The 19,438-nt window shown below is 34.8% G+C and overlaps 1 protein-coding gene across 3 annotated transcripts; it reads right to left on the reverse strand.

Moving 5' to 3' along the window:
* Nucleotides 1–1,099: 1,099 nt before the first annotated feature.
* LOC110110260 lies at nucleotides 1,100–18,671 on the reverse strand (the record flags this gene model as incomplete). Of its 3 annotated transcripts, none has more annotated exon segments than XM_028701133.1 (5): nucleotides 1,100–1,306; nucleotides 1,517–1,691; nucleotides 2,342–2,435; nucleotides 5,641–5,805; nucleotides 18,550–18,671. In XM_028701133.1, coding segments are annotated over 5 exon segments (589 nt in total), but the record flags the coding sequence as incomplete, so codon positions are not given.
* Between the last annotated feature and the right edge of the window lie 767 nt (nucleotides 18,672–19,438).

Raw genomic sequence — 19,438 nt, forward strand, 5'->3', positions numbered from 1 at the left:
TATGATCTTCAAGCTATTATTGCTCATCCACAATCCTCCAAATATTATCACTCGACTATGATTTTCAAGCTATTTCGTATAACTTCCAAAATCTCATTGCTCGATTGATCAAATTGTTATCCTTCTCAATATAACTTATGGTATCTATAAGCCTTCAATAATCCTCCCATGTGATCCTTTCCAACATCCATAGGAATTCACCATTTTCTAACACTAATAGTATGGTGTTGCCACGCCCTATCAAAAAATAAAGGAGATAATTTCAAATGTTTGGTTTAAACAAAGCTTCAAATACTAGCATGGGTGGAGCTCAAGAGGGGTCTTTGGGGGCCTTCAAATTCATCCACATGAGCATCCTCATCTCTACAACACTCAACTTAATTTTATGCTTCTCTTTTAGTAACCAACATTCTACACCATAAAATATTACCAATCTCAGCACTATATTTACAAATTTCCCTTAAATTTGAGAGATATTTTTCTATCATAACCAACCCAAAGCATTCCCTCCCTTCAACCATCCAACTTAAATTCTACTAATAATATCCCCATATATTTCATGATCACTTTGAACAATAAATCTTACATATCTTAAACATGTACTTAATTATTAAAATTTTCTATATTTAATTTGTGAATACCTTAAATTTTTTAAATGAAATATCTTATAATTTTTTAATAATATGTGACGAAGATTTAACTTTTCTAATTAGAACTTAATTAAAAGAGCTCCTAACTAACTTTTATTATTCCAAATCAAGGGTAGTTTATTAATATCATTTACTGTAAAATAAATAAATCATTTTAAAAAAATTGGCTAAATAATACACTCGAGTATTTTATCCAAAAATCACAAACAAATAAGATATTTTTCATGAGAAAAAAAATTGAAATAATAATTTATTTCTATATTAAATTTATAATAATTATAATTGAACCACAAAATATATAACTAATATGTTGCTTACCATTCCATTTTATATTCATTTTTCATAATGATATAACAATAAACATTTCTAAAATTTAACACTCTTCTCCACATAATTAGCTTAAGCTCATTTTTTAACTAAAATAATCAACAACCAAATGAGAAGAAAGAAAGAAAAAAAAAAAGCCAACATATTAAAGGATGTCTGTTATTGTAATTAGTCGCCATAAAACTACAGGCACAAGCAAATTTTTCTTACTTCCAGTACAACTGGAAAATTACACATGAAGCCAAACAGCTTGCCAAATTGAAGGATAAGGCAACAGCAATGAGCTCGGAAATAGCTTAAATCGCTCGTGCGGCAGTAGCTTCGACGACCTGTAATTCAAATTGGTATTATAACAAGGAATGCTTCATCATCATATTCACACACATCGCATATACAAGACTCGAACTCAAGACCATCAGACCAAAATGAGCTGCGTCAATATGATAATAGACGAGCTACATCAACACACAGATAGATTTTGGAGTTTTGACTTATAATCTGGAGGATACAGGTTCCCTTGTTACTTTAAATGAGAGTACCTGAGCAGATTTTATGAAGTCTAGAACAAGAGAAGCCAGTTGTTCTTGGTGTGCAGTATAGCAATGGTCAGCACCTTCAATGATGTGAAGCTTGTGGTTGGGTATGAGTTTGTCAAACTCAAAGGCATCTTCTGAAGGTACAATTTCATCTGCTGAACCATGTATAGTCAAGACCCTGCATGATTATGAAATCATACCAAAAAATCAAATTACCAAGTATATATATGAAAGCCATAGTGAAAATGAGCAATGAAGAAGCATTATAGACAAGTGTGGAGCTGCATGTCCCATGATAAAGAGCCAACTTAGGCTTCATTTGGGACGGCTTTTTTGTTGCTTCTTAAAATAATTTTTTACCACAAATTTTAATTTTTGCACTAAAAAGTTCTTTTAAGAAGCAGCAAGAAAGTCATCCCAAACGAAGACTTAGACTTCATTTGGAACGGCTTTTTAACTACTTTTCTAATATAAAAATTTTAATTTTTATACTAAAAAGCTGTTTTTCAAGAAGCAGTAAAAAAACCGTCCTAAACGAAGCCTTAGTCACATGAAACAACGTAACTTGAACGGTTAAATAGCAAGGAGAAGAACAAATGATTCTCGATGTCCAAAGGACCAAAGCAAAAGGAAAATATGATGGAACACAAAACAACCCAGTTAGAAGGAATTAAAAAAACCTAAAAACAAACCACATCCCCATAACTTTTCAAGAAATTATCTTGCAACACATCGGTGCCGGATAAAAGTGTAGAAAGTGAAACAATTGCGTTATAAAGGTTTGCGTGAGCATATTAAACAAAGACCAAATTTCTGATGAAGAATAACCTGCATTCTTTATCAATGGCATGGCATGCTGCACGCATATCTGTGGTTAGACGATCCATTAAGCTCTCTTCAGTCACTCGAAACTCAACTTTGCCTGCGACAAAAGCCTTAATAAGATAGAAAAAAACTAACTTTAATTAGTCTAACAAGCTATTGATGATTGAAAGGAAAAGGAAGTTCTTCAGGATCGAAATTTAAAGTTGACATCTGTTAGTAAGCACCTCATTTGACTATTTAAGATATCAGACAATACTAAGATGACACTTTCCTTGAAATTATTCACCATAATTGAGTTAAATCGCAGCACATCCTTACGAAGTATGTCCTGGCTTTCCTACATCTCACTATAATCAAGCCAAGTTGTGGTTTCTAGTCCTTAAGTCATCTCATCTATCTGGAATTGACTGAAGCAACCAAAGAGATTCTTCAGCAAAGGGAATATCAATGTTTTCAACTAAGAAATATCCTAGAGATCCAATACAATGACAAGAGGTGCTAAGAGCCAAGGCAATGATTCTCTTTAGTGAAGAGAAAGTACGGGAATAGTGATGATAGAGTAGAAAATCCTTTATAATGACAACATAGTATAGGAGCAATGACTAAAAAACCAATGAATAGGGACAATGCAAAGAGCTTTCTATGGAACGATCCTTTGTAGCTAGATGAGCCTTCACAATGGGAAAATTGTCCAAGAGTACTCATAAAAAACAAGTGAGAGCATCAAAGCGTGAACAACACTCACCAAATTTTGAGATGAAGATAAACAAGAAAGATTTGCACTACGTCATATAGTAAGTATCTTAAAAAATTATAAATTTTTATTTGACCTTCAAAAATGCTAAATTATTCTTCATATAAGCTTCAATCTACTCAGAATTTAGGGCGTATTAGCAATCCACATCATTTTGCATTTGATTTTTCCCAATTAGTGTCCGTAGTCAACATCCTCTTGTCATCTTCATCTCATACAAAAGGTATCAAGATGTTTATTTTGTCATTATCTAGCCATTAAAAATGGAAGAAAAAAGATATTAAAATATTTTTGAACTTTGACTAAGATCTATAATAATTTTGGTTTATTTGGCTTTCAAAGAGCTAGTAAAACCATCCTACTACAAAAAGAAGCCGCTATAATTTATATAATTCTAAACTACAATGAAATTATCTTGTACCAAACCAATTGATGAATGTAATACTACAATGAAATTATCTTGTACCAAACCAATTGATGAATGTAATTCAAATTATTGCATCTAATTTATATTTCTACAATGCTCAACAAAACCAAAAAAATTATAACCTTCATAAGAATAAGCAACACAATAACTGCTTGTAGTTGACTTTATAATTCTTTCCTATACCATTATCCATGATTTTCATGGACAACATATTAACCCATTGCAGTCCGAATAGCTTAACTCTGGCAATTGCAAAGATATGATGGCAACTTTGATATGATGGCAACTTTGACGCCAAAGAAGTAGCACAATGCAATTCCCTCTCAAACATGCTTATAAGAAAAGTTTATTAAAACTTGAAATAGTTTTTTCCTCATATAAGTTGAATCATGCGTGCTAACATGCAACATAGTTTAGCTTGTACATGATTCTCAATTTGCTACCTCAGATTAGCTTACAACTCAGCTTTTGTGACTTGATGACACTAATGTTTTTGCTTAATTTCATGCTTTTTTTTTTAAATAAATCAACTTTTATTTTTCAAAAGTAATTAAAACTTGTAGGTGTTTTCAATGTGTTTTCATTTTTTTTAAAAGACATCCACCTCGGCTAGCTAGTAGCAGCTACCAAAAATGGTCGCCGATTATCGCCGCCGCTATAAGTGCCACCCCCCACCGCAATCGCCGCCTAACACCACCACCTTCATCATTCACTTTTATCATATTTAATAAAAATAAGAATATTGCATATTTAAGATACCAAACATATTTTTATTTTAAATCAAAACATTAAAAAAATATTAAGAAAAAATAAAAACAAAAAAGTGACCACAAATGAACCCTAAATTTCGATCATATTATTATTATTATTATTTTACCCTTTTTTAAAATATTGATGTTGATGCTCGATGATTTTACTCGTCGCGAATGATTGCCCCATAGAAAAGTTTTTTGTGTTGTCTCTATTTATGAACTTTATCTTCCCCTTTGCAGTTACAATTGCCATTATTCCCCAACTCAGTCAATTTTGTTGTCACTTTTCATAAATTCTCTCATCATCGTAGAGGACAACTAACTCTCTTGCCACTATTTCCCAACTCCATCATTTATTGTAGAAGATGCTTAGCTCTTTCGTAACTACTCACTGGCTAGATCAACACTATAAAGGACCTCTCTTAACTATAGAGGATCTCTAGTGCATCTCAGCTTGAAGAATCGATAATGACCTAAACAAAAGACTATTGTGAACTCTCTGTCAATTCCAAAATATTGAGATGCAGAAGACAAAATAATTCTGATTTGATAAGTTAGAGATTAAATTGAAACTTGAGAAATTTTAGACCGAAATGAACATAGTTAAATAGTCGAGGATCATTTACTTGATCACCACCAGTTATGATGGACAAACAACATTTAATCTGACTTATTACTGAATCATGTAACATCATTATCATGATTGAATAATAAAGTCAGAATCAATTTGTGTGATGAATGACTATCCAAATAAAAGAATAGTCATTTATTTGGCCCCATGTATGTATATGTGCACACACACGCACATAACATATCATCATCATCATTATCATGATAGTCATTAAGTCAATATAAAATTATTTGATATATATAGATAGAAAGCACACACAACAAAAGACCACAACACATGGATTGTGATGGAAGAAAGCATAAGAAACTTTGAACTTTAATGTGCCTGATTACACAGATAAACCGGCTGCACCCACAAGTAAGAAGTTGGCACCAAAGGGGGTACACCCACAAGTAAGAAGTTGGCACCAAAGGGGGTGCATCAACAAAACACAACAGCACATGAATTTCCATGGAAGAAAGCATGAAAATTTTGAAACTTCAACATGACTGTTTATGCAAAGAACTAATTGCACCCACATGCAAAACACTGACCCACATAAGAACAGAGCAAGTACCGGTGCAATACCATATAAGCACCAACCACGAAACAAAAAAATTGCATGCTAACTTTACCGTGTTCACACACAAGCCTCAAACACTATACCGTGTTCACACACAGACAAGTTCATTGCATGCTAACTTAAAAAAAAAAAAAAAAGACATTAAGGCATTTCGAGCAATTATTCTGAGAACTCACCTGTTCTATCCTTGACATCAATAAAGCCATCTTTCTTTATTCTTTGCATGAATTCTTTCCCCAGGCGTCCATCAATGCCTCTTTCCAATGCGAAGCGTCCAGAAAGATTAATGATGACAGGGACATCATTATGCATAGATGCATAAAGAAGCACCACATTTCCGCCTGTTGAAACTTGGTTAGCTACTGTTCAAAACTTAAAATTCTTCCAATATTGAATGGAAACTTTTTGATGGAGTTCTGGTCAGCAATTTTGTAAGTTATTAGAAAGCCAGGTTGCAACAAAAATAAATGAGGCTGATACACATTCAAGAAACTTGGCCGCAATAGAAGACAATGCATAATGTGGTCAATGAAAAGGAGGTAACTTAACTCTACATGTTTAAAAGACTGCATTAGTCATAAAACGAATGAAATCAGAACTTATGTGATAATTTATCAGAACTAGCACCTATCCAAGTAGTTGTCAGATCATACAAAGATTGAACTTGCAAGGACTTCAGAAGATCCTGAACATGTATTTGAACATGATTCAGTCATTTTGAACTCAAAACAAAAGCTTGAGTTGGACTGTAGAGGACATATTTTAGAATTCAAATAATTAATGAATACTTGAACCTGAACTCAAGAACTTAAATGTGAACTTGACATTAGATAGATGAATGTCAAGATGTAAACGGAGACTTGCAAGCAACACTAGTAAAGTGTCGGATATCATTGATGATCTACAAAATGAGTAGGCATAAAGGAATGTGGTGGCATCCCTATCATCAACAACAATCAAGCTCCAAGAAGAAATATCAAAAGAGAAATATCAGATGCAAGTAAACAATAATTTGTAGCGGACAACGATGTTGCAAATATAACTTGCTCACAAACTATACCTGTTGATTGAGATGGCAATACTGGAGACCAGCAATCAAAGACAATTCCTCTACAAACAAGTACAATCAAGACCCACCTGAGATTGGTGAAAGGTGGGTGTGATACAAGAACAATGGGTCTTCTACAAATACCTTCAGGAGGTCGTAGGGGATACGACGGGTCCCCGCAAATATATACAAGTCGCTTGTGGATAACAATAGTGGGTATATCGTAGGTACAACGAACCATTGTGGACACAAGTATTGATATCACCTCCGACATTGGTGATCAAGATCTTCAAGTATTTCGGGTACAAGGGCGACTCGATGTACAAAAAGTACACCTCCTGGCAGATCAGAAAGGAAGTTTGAACAAATTAGAACCAAACTTCCTGGTGTTTCAAAGTCTCTTCTTAGTTTCATACTTGAGAGGAAAACAGTTCTGGTATCCACAGACACTGGAAAATAGCAAGTCCACTACACCGAAGAGCCTAAAAAGAGTTCTTTCCAAATCAACAATCATTGACTCCAAGGTCCAGAAAGTCCCGTTCCCAGGTGAATGAGAAAGGGGGAGTCAACATCAAGACCACACGCCACCGGATCCGTAACATTCGTACTAGCAAACAGAAGGCGTGTATAAGCTCTGAAATGAAAAGTTGTGTGTATCCAAATGGTAGTTATTTGCACAACTACAATTATTTCAATATATCCATGCACGTACACTATAAATTGTATACACATAGGTACACTAAAGGGGTAAATATAATCCCGACCCGCATGGGCCCTGGCGAGCGTGTTATTGGTACACACGTGATATCTAGGGATGCTACGCGGGTCAATAAGTGAATTCAAGTTCGAACCTGATCCTTCTATACAGGTCAATAGAAGTCAACAGGGTTCGAACCAACAAACAAGTATACAGCCGCGATGGCGAGTATATTTGTTTTATTGCATTCATATTAGGCCCTTAAGGCCTATAATTAAGAGAATTCATTAAACAAAAGGGTGTGAAGCCTATGAAACCTGATCCTCCTAAGTAGATAAATGGGAGTAGACAGGGTTCGAGATATCGGATAAATATGTGGTCACGAAAGTTGACCAGATATTTATTTTGTACATTCATATTCGGCCTTCAAGGCTTTCAACAAAGAAAATTCATGAACAAAGGCATAAAGCCTACGAGAAACCCGATCCCCTATCGGTAAGTTGATAGGGTCGTCAAGGTTCAATCAAATGGAAATGACCCCAAGTACACCCCGATGATGGCCGTGTTGAACGAAGATCTCAACCGGAGGGGTTCACAAATACTTTAAAATGCCTCCCAAAGGCCCATTTAAAATCCAAAACTCCAAACTATCCAAAATCCAAGATCATTCCAAATCCATATGTTTAAAAATAAATCAATCCATTAAACACTTAAAGCAAAATCCATCCACCATTCGCAACAGTTTGCCGGGGTAGACAAATGAAATTTACTTCAGCTCGCATAGAGCCAAATGCCTAGTCGAAAATATCACTAGGATCCATTCTCAAACAATCTCCTGCCAGTAAGGACGTGGTGTGTGTCCTCTAACCGGCGGTTTTGCCGCCAAATGGCACCGCAGGATAAACGGTTATGACCCGGGGCCCTCTGAACAGAGTGGTTTTGCCTCCAAATGGCACCACATATATTGGTTATGGCCAGCGTCAATATGTTCCTTATTGGCATCAAATCCTTGAGATATGAATCAATAGGATATGATTGATAGGGCACAAAGCTCTCTACAAGCTAAGGTGGATTCAAATTTGTCCCCTTAAACAAATATTCACCCCAGGTCTACAAGGTCCTCTTGGACGAAGCAACCCATGGCTGCCGACAAGGATCCTTCTGTCATGTTGGGTCGACTACCTCCTCTGACTAAGTAGACCAGGGACCACGATGGCCCGGGATGACGGAACCATGGGATCTTGATCAGATCCATCATCCATTCCCCCACCATCCGCTTTAAGTGAAAGATGGTGCAATTTCTATTTTAAATATCAAATTTCCAAATTCTTCCAAACATTCCAAATCTCAATACCTATGCTGCTACTATATGCCAGATAACACATATTTTATACGTATCTGATTGACGACTAGCCTTAATCGAAAGTTTTCTCTCGTGATAGGGAGGGGTAATTAACTATAGGGGCTTGCACCTATAGGAAACCAGAACTCAGATCATAAAGTCCTTGCAAAATGAGGGCGAAATCTCTGGGTAGTGTCTTATCTACAAACCCATCTGCCTTCCAAAATTTACCCCGGAACTTATTCCGTTAAAACTCCCTTGCCGAATAAAAAGAAAAATAAAAAAAGCGCGGCGGGGAGGCCGGGGCCGAATTTTCAGAGCCCACATGATTGCCGATCATCGAAGCCACTACCCGTACCACCCCCCACTGCAATCACCACCTAACACCACCACCTTCATTAACTTTTATGATATTTAATAAAAATAAAAAAAATGCATATTTAAGATACCAGACATTTTTTTATTTTAAATCAAAACATTAAAAAAATTTTAATAAAAAATAAAAACAAAAAAGAGACCACAAATGACCCCTAAGTTTTGATTATATTTATTATTACTTTTTTACACTTTTTTTAAATATTGATGTTGATGCTCGATGATTTCACTCGTCTTGAATGATTGCCCCATAGAAAAGTTTTTTGTGTTGTATCTATTTATGAACTTTATCATCCCTATGCGGATACTTTAGCCATTATTCCCCAACTCAGTCATTATAAAGAATTTTGTTGTCACTTTTCATCAGCTCTCTAATCATCGTAGAGAACCACTAACTCTCTTGCCACTATTCCCCGACTCCATTTATTGTAGAAGATGCCTAGCTCTCTCGTAACTACTCACTGGCTAGATTAACACTATAAATGACCTCCCTTAACTATAGAGGATCTCTAGTGCATCTCAGCTTGAAGAATCGATAATGCCCTAAACAAAAGACTATTGTGAACTGTCTCTGTCAATTCCAAAATATTGAGATGGATAAGGGAAAAAATTCTGATTTGATAAGTTAGAGAAATTTTAGACCAAAATGAACATAGTTAAATAGTCGAGGATCATTTACTTGATCACCACCAGTTATGATGGACAGACAACATTTAATCCGACTTATTACTGAATCATGTAACATCATTATCATGATTGAATAATAAAGTTAGAATCAATTTGTGTGGTGAATGGCTATCCAAATAAAAGAGGTCATTTATTCGGCCCCTTGAATATAAATGTGCACACAAACGCACACAACATATCATCATCATCATCATCATTATCATGATAGTCATTAAGTCAATATAAAATTATTTGATATATATATATAGAAAGCACACACAACAAAAAATACCACAACACATTGATTGTGATGGAAGAAAGCATAAGAAACTTTGAACTTTAATGTGCCTGATTACACAGATAAACCAGCTGCACGCACAAGTAAGAATTTGGCCCAAAGGGCGTGCATCAACAAAACACAACAGCACATGAATTTCCATGGAAGAAAGCAGGAAAATTTTGAAACTTCAACATGGAAGATTATGCAAAGAACTAATTGCACCCACAAGCAAAACACTGACCCACATAAAAAGAGAGCAAATACCGGCGCAATACCATATAAGCACCAACCACAAAACAAAAAAATTGCATGCTAACTTTACCGTGTTCACAGCAAGCCTCAAACACTATACCGTGTTCACACACAGACAAGTTCATTGCATGCTAACTTTAAAAAAAAAAAGACATTTAGGCATTTCGTGCAATTATTCTGAGAACTCACCTGTTCTATCCTTGACATCAATAAAGCCATCTTTCTTTATTCTTTGCATGAATTCTTTCCCCAGGCGTCCATCAATGCCTCTTTCCAATGCAAAGCGTCCAGAAAGATTAATGATGACAGGGACATCATTATGCATAGATGCATAAAGAAGCACCACATTTCCGCCTGTTGAAACTTGGTTAGCTACTGTTCAAAACTTAAAATTCTTCCAATATTGAATGGAAACTTTTTGATGGAGTTCTGGTCAGCAATTTTGTAAGTTATTAGAAAGCCAGGTTGCAACAAAAATAAATGAGGCTGATACACATTCAAGAAACTTGGCCGCAATAGAAGGCAATGCATAATGTGGCCAATGAAAAGGAGGTAACTTAACTCTACATGTTTAAAAGACTGCGTTAGTCATAAAACAAATGAAATCAGAACTTATGTGGTAATTTATCAGAACTAGCACCTATCCAAGTAGTTGTCAGATCATACAAAACCTTCCTTACTATAGACAACAAGGATCATACAAAATGATTATCTGGTTCTTCTAATAAGAAGATTTCCTGCTTGTTTAATGTATACTACGTTCATTAGAAATGAAAATTTACAAGTCCTAGTCAAAGACAATTTGCAGCATTTCTCACTCAGTTCAGACTTCAGATACGAACAATCAATTCCAATGGCAGTATTCACGATTGCAGTTTGGTTTATTGCATCTCCGCAGTCTAAAAAACTACTAGCTTACAATGCAAAAAGATAAAACAACAACAAAAACATCAAGCCTTTATCCCACTACGTGGGATCGGCTACATGAATCTTTTTTTTCCATTATGACCTATTAACAGTCAAATTCTCATTTAAATCTAAAAAAAGGTAATTTCTAATATTTTCTAACCAAGTCATTTTAGATTTACCTGTACCTTTCTTAACATAAGCTAAATCTAATATATATACTTTCTTAAACAAGTCATCAGAAGGCTATTGTTTTATGTGACCAAACCATCTAATCTTATCTTCCACTGGAGCTACTCCAACATTTTTTATGTAGGACTAGGTATGATTTAAATGAATGTGATAAGAATTTGCACGTTTTGAATAAGAGAAATAAGGATTAAAATGTTAGTCACTTAACGATAATAGAAAACAAAAGAGAGGTGGCTCCTCTTAGGCCAAATCACATATGCATCCCTAGGTTAACAATGAGATTAGATGCATAGAAAATCAAAACTCATGCCCTACGTTTACTAAGCATTGACAGATAGTTTTGCACGATTCCTTGTGCTTGATTCACAACCTACAAGAGAAAGAAGGTTAGGGAGAAGAAAATTGAAGAGGAGGAAAAGTTCACCCTCATCGTGGCACGGTGGTGATTTGTCACTGAACGATGGAAAGCTGCTCTTCGATGGCTTCGAATAAGGTGAAGATGATACGCTCCAAGTACTCCTTGACGAAATTGTCTACTTCCGGATTGACATTGAAGAAAGGCGACCGGAGGATGTCGACGAAGCCGGAGTTAAGATCAAGATTGACCATGCATTGATTTCGTAGTGTTGAAGTGTTGTAGAAGATGTCCTTTGCTATCTTTAAGGATTCCCTTTGAGCGAGAAGTTTCTCTTAAGAATTTAAGTGGAAGAAAGGGTGAGAGGCTGGTTGGCCAAAGGAAGGGCTTGGGGGAAAAAGTAGGTTAAGATTTTTGGAGGGAGGATGAGGGAATTAAGAAATTATTTCCCTAGTTAATCCTTTAATTTGGAAAAGATTTAATGGTGATTTGGGAAGAGGGAGGAGGCGGGCAAGAGAGAGGGAGGGGCTTTGAATTATTCCCAAAGAGAGAGGCTTGAAGTTTGAAAAGTAATCAAGTGGGGCAAGGAGGGGGCCGACGACATAGGGAGAGGGTTAGGGGGAAATTAAGCAAGGATTTTATTACTTTCTTAAATGAGATTCTCAAATTAAGAAATAGGATTTAATTCCAATCTAATTCAAATTTAATTTGGATTCGATTTTAGAAACTTTTCAAAAATAGAATTCTATTTTAGGAAACGTTTCAAAATTCAAATTTGATTTAAATAATTGAAATCGAAAACCTTTCCAAAAGAGAAATTATAGGAAAGGAAAGTAATGATGAGGAATTTGAAAATTTGGAGGCAAAGGGGAAGGGAGAGGTTGGCGGCTAGGCTAGGGTTTGGATTAGGGTTAGGTGGAGGTGGGGGAATTAGGTGGATCAACCAACCAAGGGGAAACCACCTTGAATGGTCGGCGGCTAGGTGGAGTGGGGAAGGGGTCTTGGCCAGCGGTTAGGTGGAGTGGGGGAGGGATCTTGGCCGGCGGTGGGGTTTTGGATGGGCCGTGGGTGGAAGGGAAGGGAGGGAGAAAGAAGAGGAAGAGATAAAAGAAACTAACCACGAACCCGGACTCTTCCAAAGTTGGTGGGTGATCCGCTTCCCTCTCCAAGGGATTTGTCTCCAAAGACTCAAGCTCTCACAAGAACTCAATGTGTAGAAATTTGATTATAATTCATTTATTACCTTCAAAAGAAATATAAGGAGGGTATACATAGTCTCATACAATGAAAGGGACAATAAAAGACGACATAGCCCTTTGAGCTTACACATGAAAAAACCCTTAATGGTAAAAAAGAGAAATGCAACTAAAAAAAAACACATAAAGCAAATAAATAAAACAAATACATATGAATACTCAAAAATAGATCGACGCGATCGTGGCCGTAGATCGTCGACCACGTCTCTGATATACTTTCCATGATCAGATTTCCACATCAATTTTTATTTATATGCTCATTTCGTATCCTATCTCTAAGAGTAAAGCCACTTATCCACCTTAACATCCTCATCTCTGCAACACTTAACTTATGCTTCTCTTTTAATGACAAACATTCTGCACCATAAAGCATTGCAGGTCTCACCACCATCTTATAGAATTTTCCCTTAAGTTTAAGGGAGACTTTTTTATCACATAATAAGTCTGATGCATTCCTCCACTTCAACCATCCAACTTGAATTCTGCTAATAATATCCTCATCTATTTCACCATCACTCTGAACAATAGACTTAAGATATCTAAAACGTGTACTCTTAACTTGATCGCTCAAAGTCACAAACCCTCCACTAGATCTATTACTATTAAAATTACACTCCATATATTCAGTTTTTGATCTACTCAAGCGAAAACATTTGAACTCTAAGGCTGACCTCCATAATTCAAGTTTAACTTCAACTCCCTCACTAGTCTTATCAACAAGAAGAATATCATCGGCAAAAAGCAGACACCATGATACAATCTCTTGCAAATTTCTTGTGAGAAAATCCATTATTAAAGCAAAAAAGACATGGACTTAAGCTGATCCTTGATGCAATCCAACATAAATGGGAAAATACTTGGTCAAACCATCTTGTGTTTGAACACAAGTAACAACACCTACATATATATCCCAAATGCAAGAATATATTAAAAAAAAGACATATGCAGTACATGCCTGACAGTCGTAAACACTTGGATCAATCCCCATAACCATTCTATAATTCAACACACAATCTTTACTTGACTGCTTCAACCTAAATTAAACAACAACAACAACAACAACAAGCCTTTATCCCACTACGTGGGGTCGGCTACATGAATCCTTTTTCTCCATTGTGTTCTATTAAAAGTCAAATTCTCGTTTAAATCTAATAAAGAGAGGTCATTCCTAATATTTTCTAACCAAATCTTTTTAGGTCTACGGTCTACCCCTACCTTTCTTAACACAAGTCAAATCTAATACCTCTACTCTCCTAACCGGATCATCGGAAGGCCGCCTTTTTATGTGACCAAACCATCTAAGGCGACTCTCTCTAATCTTATCTTCTACTAGAGCTACTCCAACCTTTTCACGTATATGCTCATTTCAACCTAAATTAAAGGTGAAGAAAAAACAACCAAAAGACAGGTTCTACCTAATGAAGCTATTCTTGTAGGAAATTTCAAGGCACGCAAAACCAAGCAAAAGATATAAATGTGTGTTATTGTGCCCACTCCACACTACCCCCACCCCTCTTCCCCCAAAAAATAAATAAATTATATATGTACATATACATATAAATACACACACATACACACAAACACACAAAGGCTTATCCTTTTATGTGAAAAGAAATATTTTTCATACAATTTTACTTTATCTTATTTGTCAATGATCTTATGTCAGGCATAAAACAAGCCCGAGAATAATCAAAATTGAAAGTCCAACAACTTTGACTTAGGTGAATACCCATCCCTTTAGATTAAAACTTGAAAATTATAGAATTGAACCAAAGAATAATTTGAAGTTTATGCAAAAAGAAAAAAAAATTGCAAAAAATCTAAGATTGGATAAAACTCACGTAAAAAATAGAATTCACACCCACCTAAATAATTTTAGATTGTAGCAAATATGAACAAAACTCAATTACGCACAAAGTCAATCATATAGTATATAGATGAAAAATATTAAGGATAGAAGTAACCAAATAAAATAGCCATATCACATGTTTGTACAAGAGCCTCCTTCATAATTTTTTATCAAGTCTTTCACAGCAATCAAAAAATTCAAATCCAAAAACATAGAAGAATTGAGAAGAAATTTGAAAGTGTATTAAGCAAAAGACTAAATTTTACATTCTTTGAAATCCTTATTAAAAAAGAGTTGAAAACGTTAGTTTTTTCTTCAAATTTTGGCCTCAAGCAGAAAAAACAAGTTAACACCTTCAAATTCTCATTTCCAGTGGATAAGAAGTTTCTGGTTCCAACAACAGTGCAAAACAGAAATTATATTATACAGCCACAGGAAGAGAAAACAGCAAGTCCCGGTCACTGAAATTCCATTCCCACGTCTCCACTAAAAATAAGGCATATGAAGCAATTAACCCAATTGAAAAAGATACTGTAACTCCAGAGGAATGGTGAGGCTTCAAACAGGCACGTGATGGGATCACAAATCAAGCTGACAACGATCAGGAACATAACTGTAATGAAGATCTGATACCACAATTAATACAGAGAGAAAGAGGAAAGCATAGGTTAGCAGCAAGGTAGAAGGAAGAGAGAGAAGAACGAATGAGAGGGGTAGAGGAAAAGAAAGAGAAAAGAAGTTAGGAACTAAGACAGTATTTTCATTCAATTCATAAATCAAATCATAATATTCAAAATCTAGGTCACAAGTCTCCTTAAGGAGACATGACTTACTATAAAGAAGTCCAAGTTAATTCAATTTTCTTAAATACCAATTTTTTAATATTTCCTAAATACAAATTACTAATAAAGCAAAGAAAAATGACCAAATATGATTTCAAAAATTTTATTTAGAAGTATAACTTTTAGTGAGAGGCATTTAAAGTAATCTATTTCTTCTTCAATTTTGATCAACGGCCAAATCTTCATAAAAAGTGATCAAATTAACTCATCAAGACGTTATCAAGTTTTAGATTATCATCACTATTAATGATCTTGCATTTTGAAGGCAATAACATAGAAAACTAAATCAATATGACTTTCTACATACATGAATGGAAGAAAATAGGATGCTTAGACAAACAGAAATAGAGAAATCAACAAATAGAAAGAAAAAAAAAACCATCCACACATGTAATCAAGATCGATTGTGAGCATTCTATATTCATTATTCCCACCAAACCACTAGTAAACCAAGTTCAGCCCAATGTAACTACTTTGACAATTTCTAGCAATGCTGATAATTTCCCTGTTATAAAAAATTTCTCCATCCTGGTGTTTCCAGCTGTTCCATAAAGGTGTGATGGGGAAGGAGAGGCCAAACCATTTTCCTAGTAGCTCTTTGATACTGAGCTATTGTCTCGCTATGTTGATTGAGGTGCAAAAGAAACCAAGGTAAATAATTATCGTAAATACTCTTTGATATATACATGCCAATCCATCAAGATACATATTGGTACAATCTAAAAAGCAAGTCACGGCGCCATCTGATCCTATGCAGAGTCCAAGGGTCCAAGCATTATCAAATCCATATGTTTCAAATGCCACTAACATCAATTTTGCGCTGGTACATTGATATGCATATAAGTGCGAAAAAAAACTGTCAATGCAATCATGGTTTTCAAACAATTATTAAACCTATTTCAAGGGCAATCGAGACCTAGATAATCCAAATGAGTCAAGAGATTTGTAGGAGGATTTTCTAAAATCATATGCACATAATATGCTTCACAATGCCACTCAACATCATACATTATCCACTCGGCTGATCCCATTGAATGGCCAAGTACCCAAGTTCAACCTTCATGATTACTAATCAACCTCATGATTCTAATCAAACTTGATACATATGTATATTTTTTAAATTCACAAAATTTGATCACCTTAACAGTTGCATTAAGGCACTAGTGGACCACCATCACATTAAAAACCTGTAGGCAGTAAATCCCATCAACTCTCACTCTCGAAGTCGAAATTTCCAAATGAAGTAATAAATCAAATACAAAAGCATATCTAAAAAGTACATCTCGTATGCCCTTTGCAATGTTACACTCCTTTGAACCATTTAATCAAGGTGATATACAATGCCCTTGCCAGTGGACAAGTTGAAGTCAATAAAAAAAGTGCATCTTTAACATACAATTCCACCCAATCTACTCGAGATATCTAGGATGAGGTAACTCATGGTTATTAACCGAGTATCTTTGGCATTACAAGTCGAAGACATCTGGTATTTGCAAGTTAAGTTTGACTCACATAACCATTGGATCTTAATCGTGTTTACATCTATTTCCTTGACCATTCGCTATAAACTAAATCTAAACATAAATATCAAATATGAACATAACAATTATATAAGGTAACTTAATTAGGAGTGATCTCTAGCGATCATGTAAGGTAATTAAATATGGGGGATAACATTCATAAGAAGTCTCAACGGTAGATATAAATAAACCTTGATAAAATTTGTTTTGAGTTTTAGCAACAACAACATCAAGCCTTGATCCCACTATGTGGGGTTGACTACATGAATCATTTTTCTCCATTGTGTCATGTTAAGAGTCTAATTCTCATTTAAATTTAAAAAAAAAAGGCATTTATAATATTTTATAACCAAGCTTTTTAGGTCTACCTCTACCATTCTTAACATAAATCAAATCCAATACATCTACTTTTCCTAACCGGGTCATCGTCGGAAGGCCGTCATTTTATGTGACCAAACCATCTAAAGCGACTCTCTCTAATCTTAACTTCCCCAAGAGCTACTCCAACCTTTCCACGTATATGTTCATTTTGCATCCTGTCTCTAAAATTAAAGCCACTCATCCACCTAAGCATCCTCATCTCTGCAACACTTAACTTAATATTATGCTTCTTTTTTTATGGCCAACATTCTGCAACATAAAGCATTGCAAATCTCACTACCAACTTCTAGAATTTTCCCTTTAAGTTTGAGGGGGACTTTTCTATCACACAACAGGCCCAATGCATTCCTCCACTTCAACCATCCAACTTGAATTCTAATAATAATATCCTCATCTATTTCACCATCACTATGAACAATAGCTCCAAGATATCTAAAACGTGTACTCTTATTAACGACTTGATCGCTCAAAGTCACAATCCCTCCACTAGATCTATTACTACTAAAATTACACTATATATTCGGTTTTAGATCTACTCAAACGAAAATCTTTAGATTTTAAAGTTGAGCTCCATAATTCAAGTTTACCTTCAACTCACTCTCTAGTGTTATCAACAAGAAGAATATCATCAGCAAAAAACATACACAAGGGTACAACCTCTTACAAATGTCTAGTGAGAACACCCATGACTAAAGAAAAAATATATGGGCTTAAAGCATAATGAAGCTTCTTGTCGAAAAAATTGAACAACAAGAATTAAAATTTGAATATGAACTGTCACCTTAATAACCCAGACATTTGACAAGGTTAATAGAATTTGTAAGGGGCATCTCAAAACCTTTTCAAAAAAGTAGAGACTGTTATGGAATTATAAGCTCATTGTATATATGTTTCAATGAGAAGTGTAAATGGATAAAGCAACAACATTAATTTACAAATTAATTGACTAGCATGTACCTTTCATGAGTGGAATTATTGTATATGAATAATTATAAGAAGAACAAACATTTAGAAACTTTCCATCACCAGTTTTAATTGTCTTTAAGTCTTATCCTCCACATATAATAAAAAAGCCATATATTACAGTCATATTGTGGGATACAACAATGTGATTGGCTACTAACCTTTACTATGCCCGCTAATAGCACAAATTTTGAATTTTTTCTCCGAAAGATTTAGCACCACAGCACGCAAGTCATCAGCTTCCTTGCGATAGTTTCCATATTGAAATTCACCTTCACTTTCCCTGGAAAGCTCAATATCACTAGCATGTCACAAGCTAAACTAAAGTAGATTCACTCCTATGCCCGGCTTAAAATCAAAATTAAATAAATGTGGAAATAGCGTATAATACAAATGAAGGTAAGAAACCAAAACTAAAAGCCAAAAAAATCTCATCATTTTATTTTTAGCATATAAATAAAAAGAAAGGAATTTAACTAAACATATCTACTCATCTTCAAATAAATAATAATCATTTAATTCAAAACAAATGACTTATATTGTACGCGATTTGTCGAGACTGTTTTCAGAATATTCCTCTTTATTAAAAATGCATACTTAGATGTGCAAAACACTATCAACCAAACATTATAGAACCATCAAACTTACTCATATAATAGTGTGAGAAAGCCTTGAATTCAAATTTTTTGTCTTCATGCTAGCTGCCAAAGCTTGTACTTTGAATTGATTAAAGACTATTTGTTTTACTAAATAAGGAATGTAAAAAAAGATGAAATATAATATAAAAGAAATGCGATCTGATTGAAATATTTAGAGTTGTTTGAATGAGTGTAAAATAAATGCAGGTGATTTTTTTTTTGAAGTAAAATAAATGTGGTGTAAAGCCTAATGATAATGTGATAGGAAATACTTGATTTCAAGTATTTCCTAATCACTTTGGCAACAAATCTCAAGAACAACTGCTGTCCACAGCAGTTAAACAGCCCAAAACTGAGGGAAAACAAAGAAAAACAGCAGGAAACACGGATAAAAGACTTGTATTTTACTAAT

The sequence above is a fragment of the Dendrobium catenatum genome, unplaced genomic scaffold, assembly GCF_001605985.2.
Source record: "Dendrobium catenatum unplaced genomic scaffold, ASM160598v2 fragScaff_scaffold_9, whole genome shotgun sequence".
Taxonomy (NCBI): Eukaryota; Viridiplantae; Streptophyta; class Magnoliopsida; order Asparagales; family Orchidaceae; genus Dendrobium; species Dendrobium catenatum.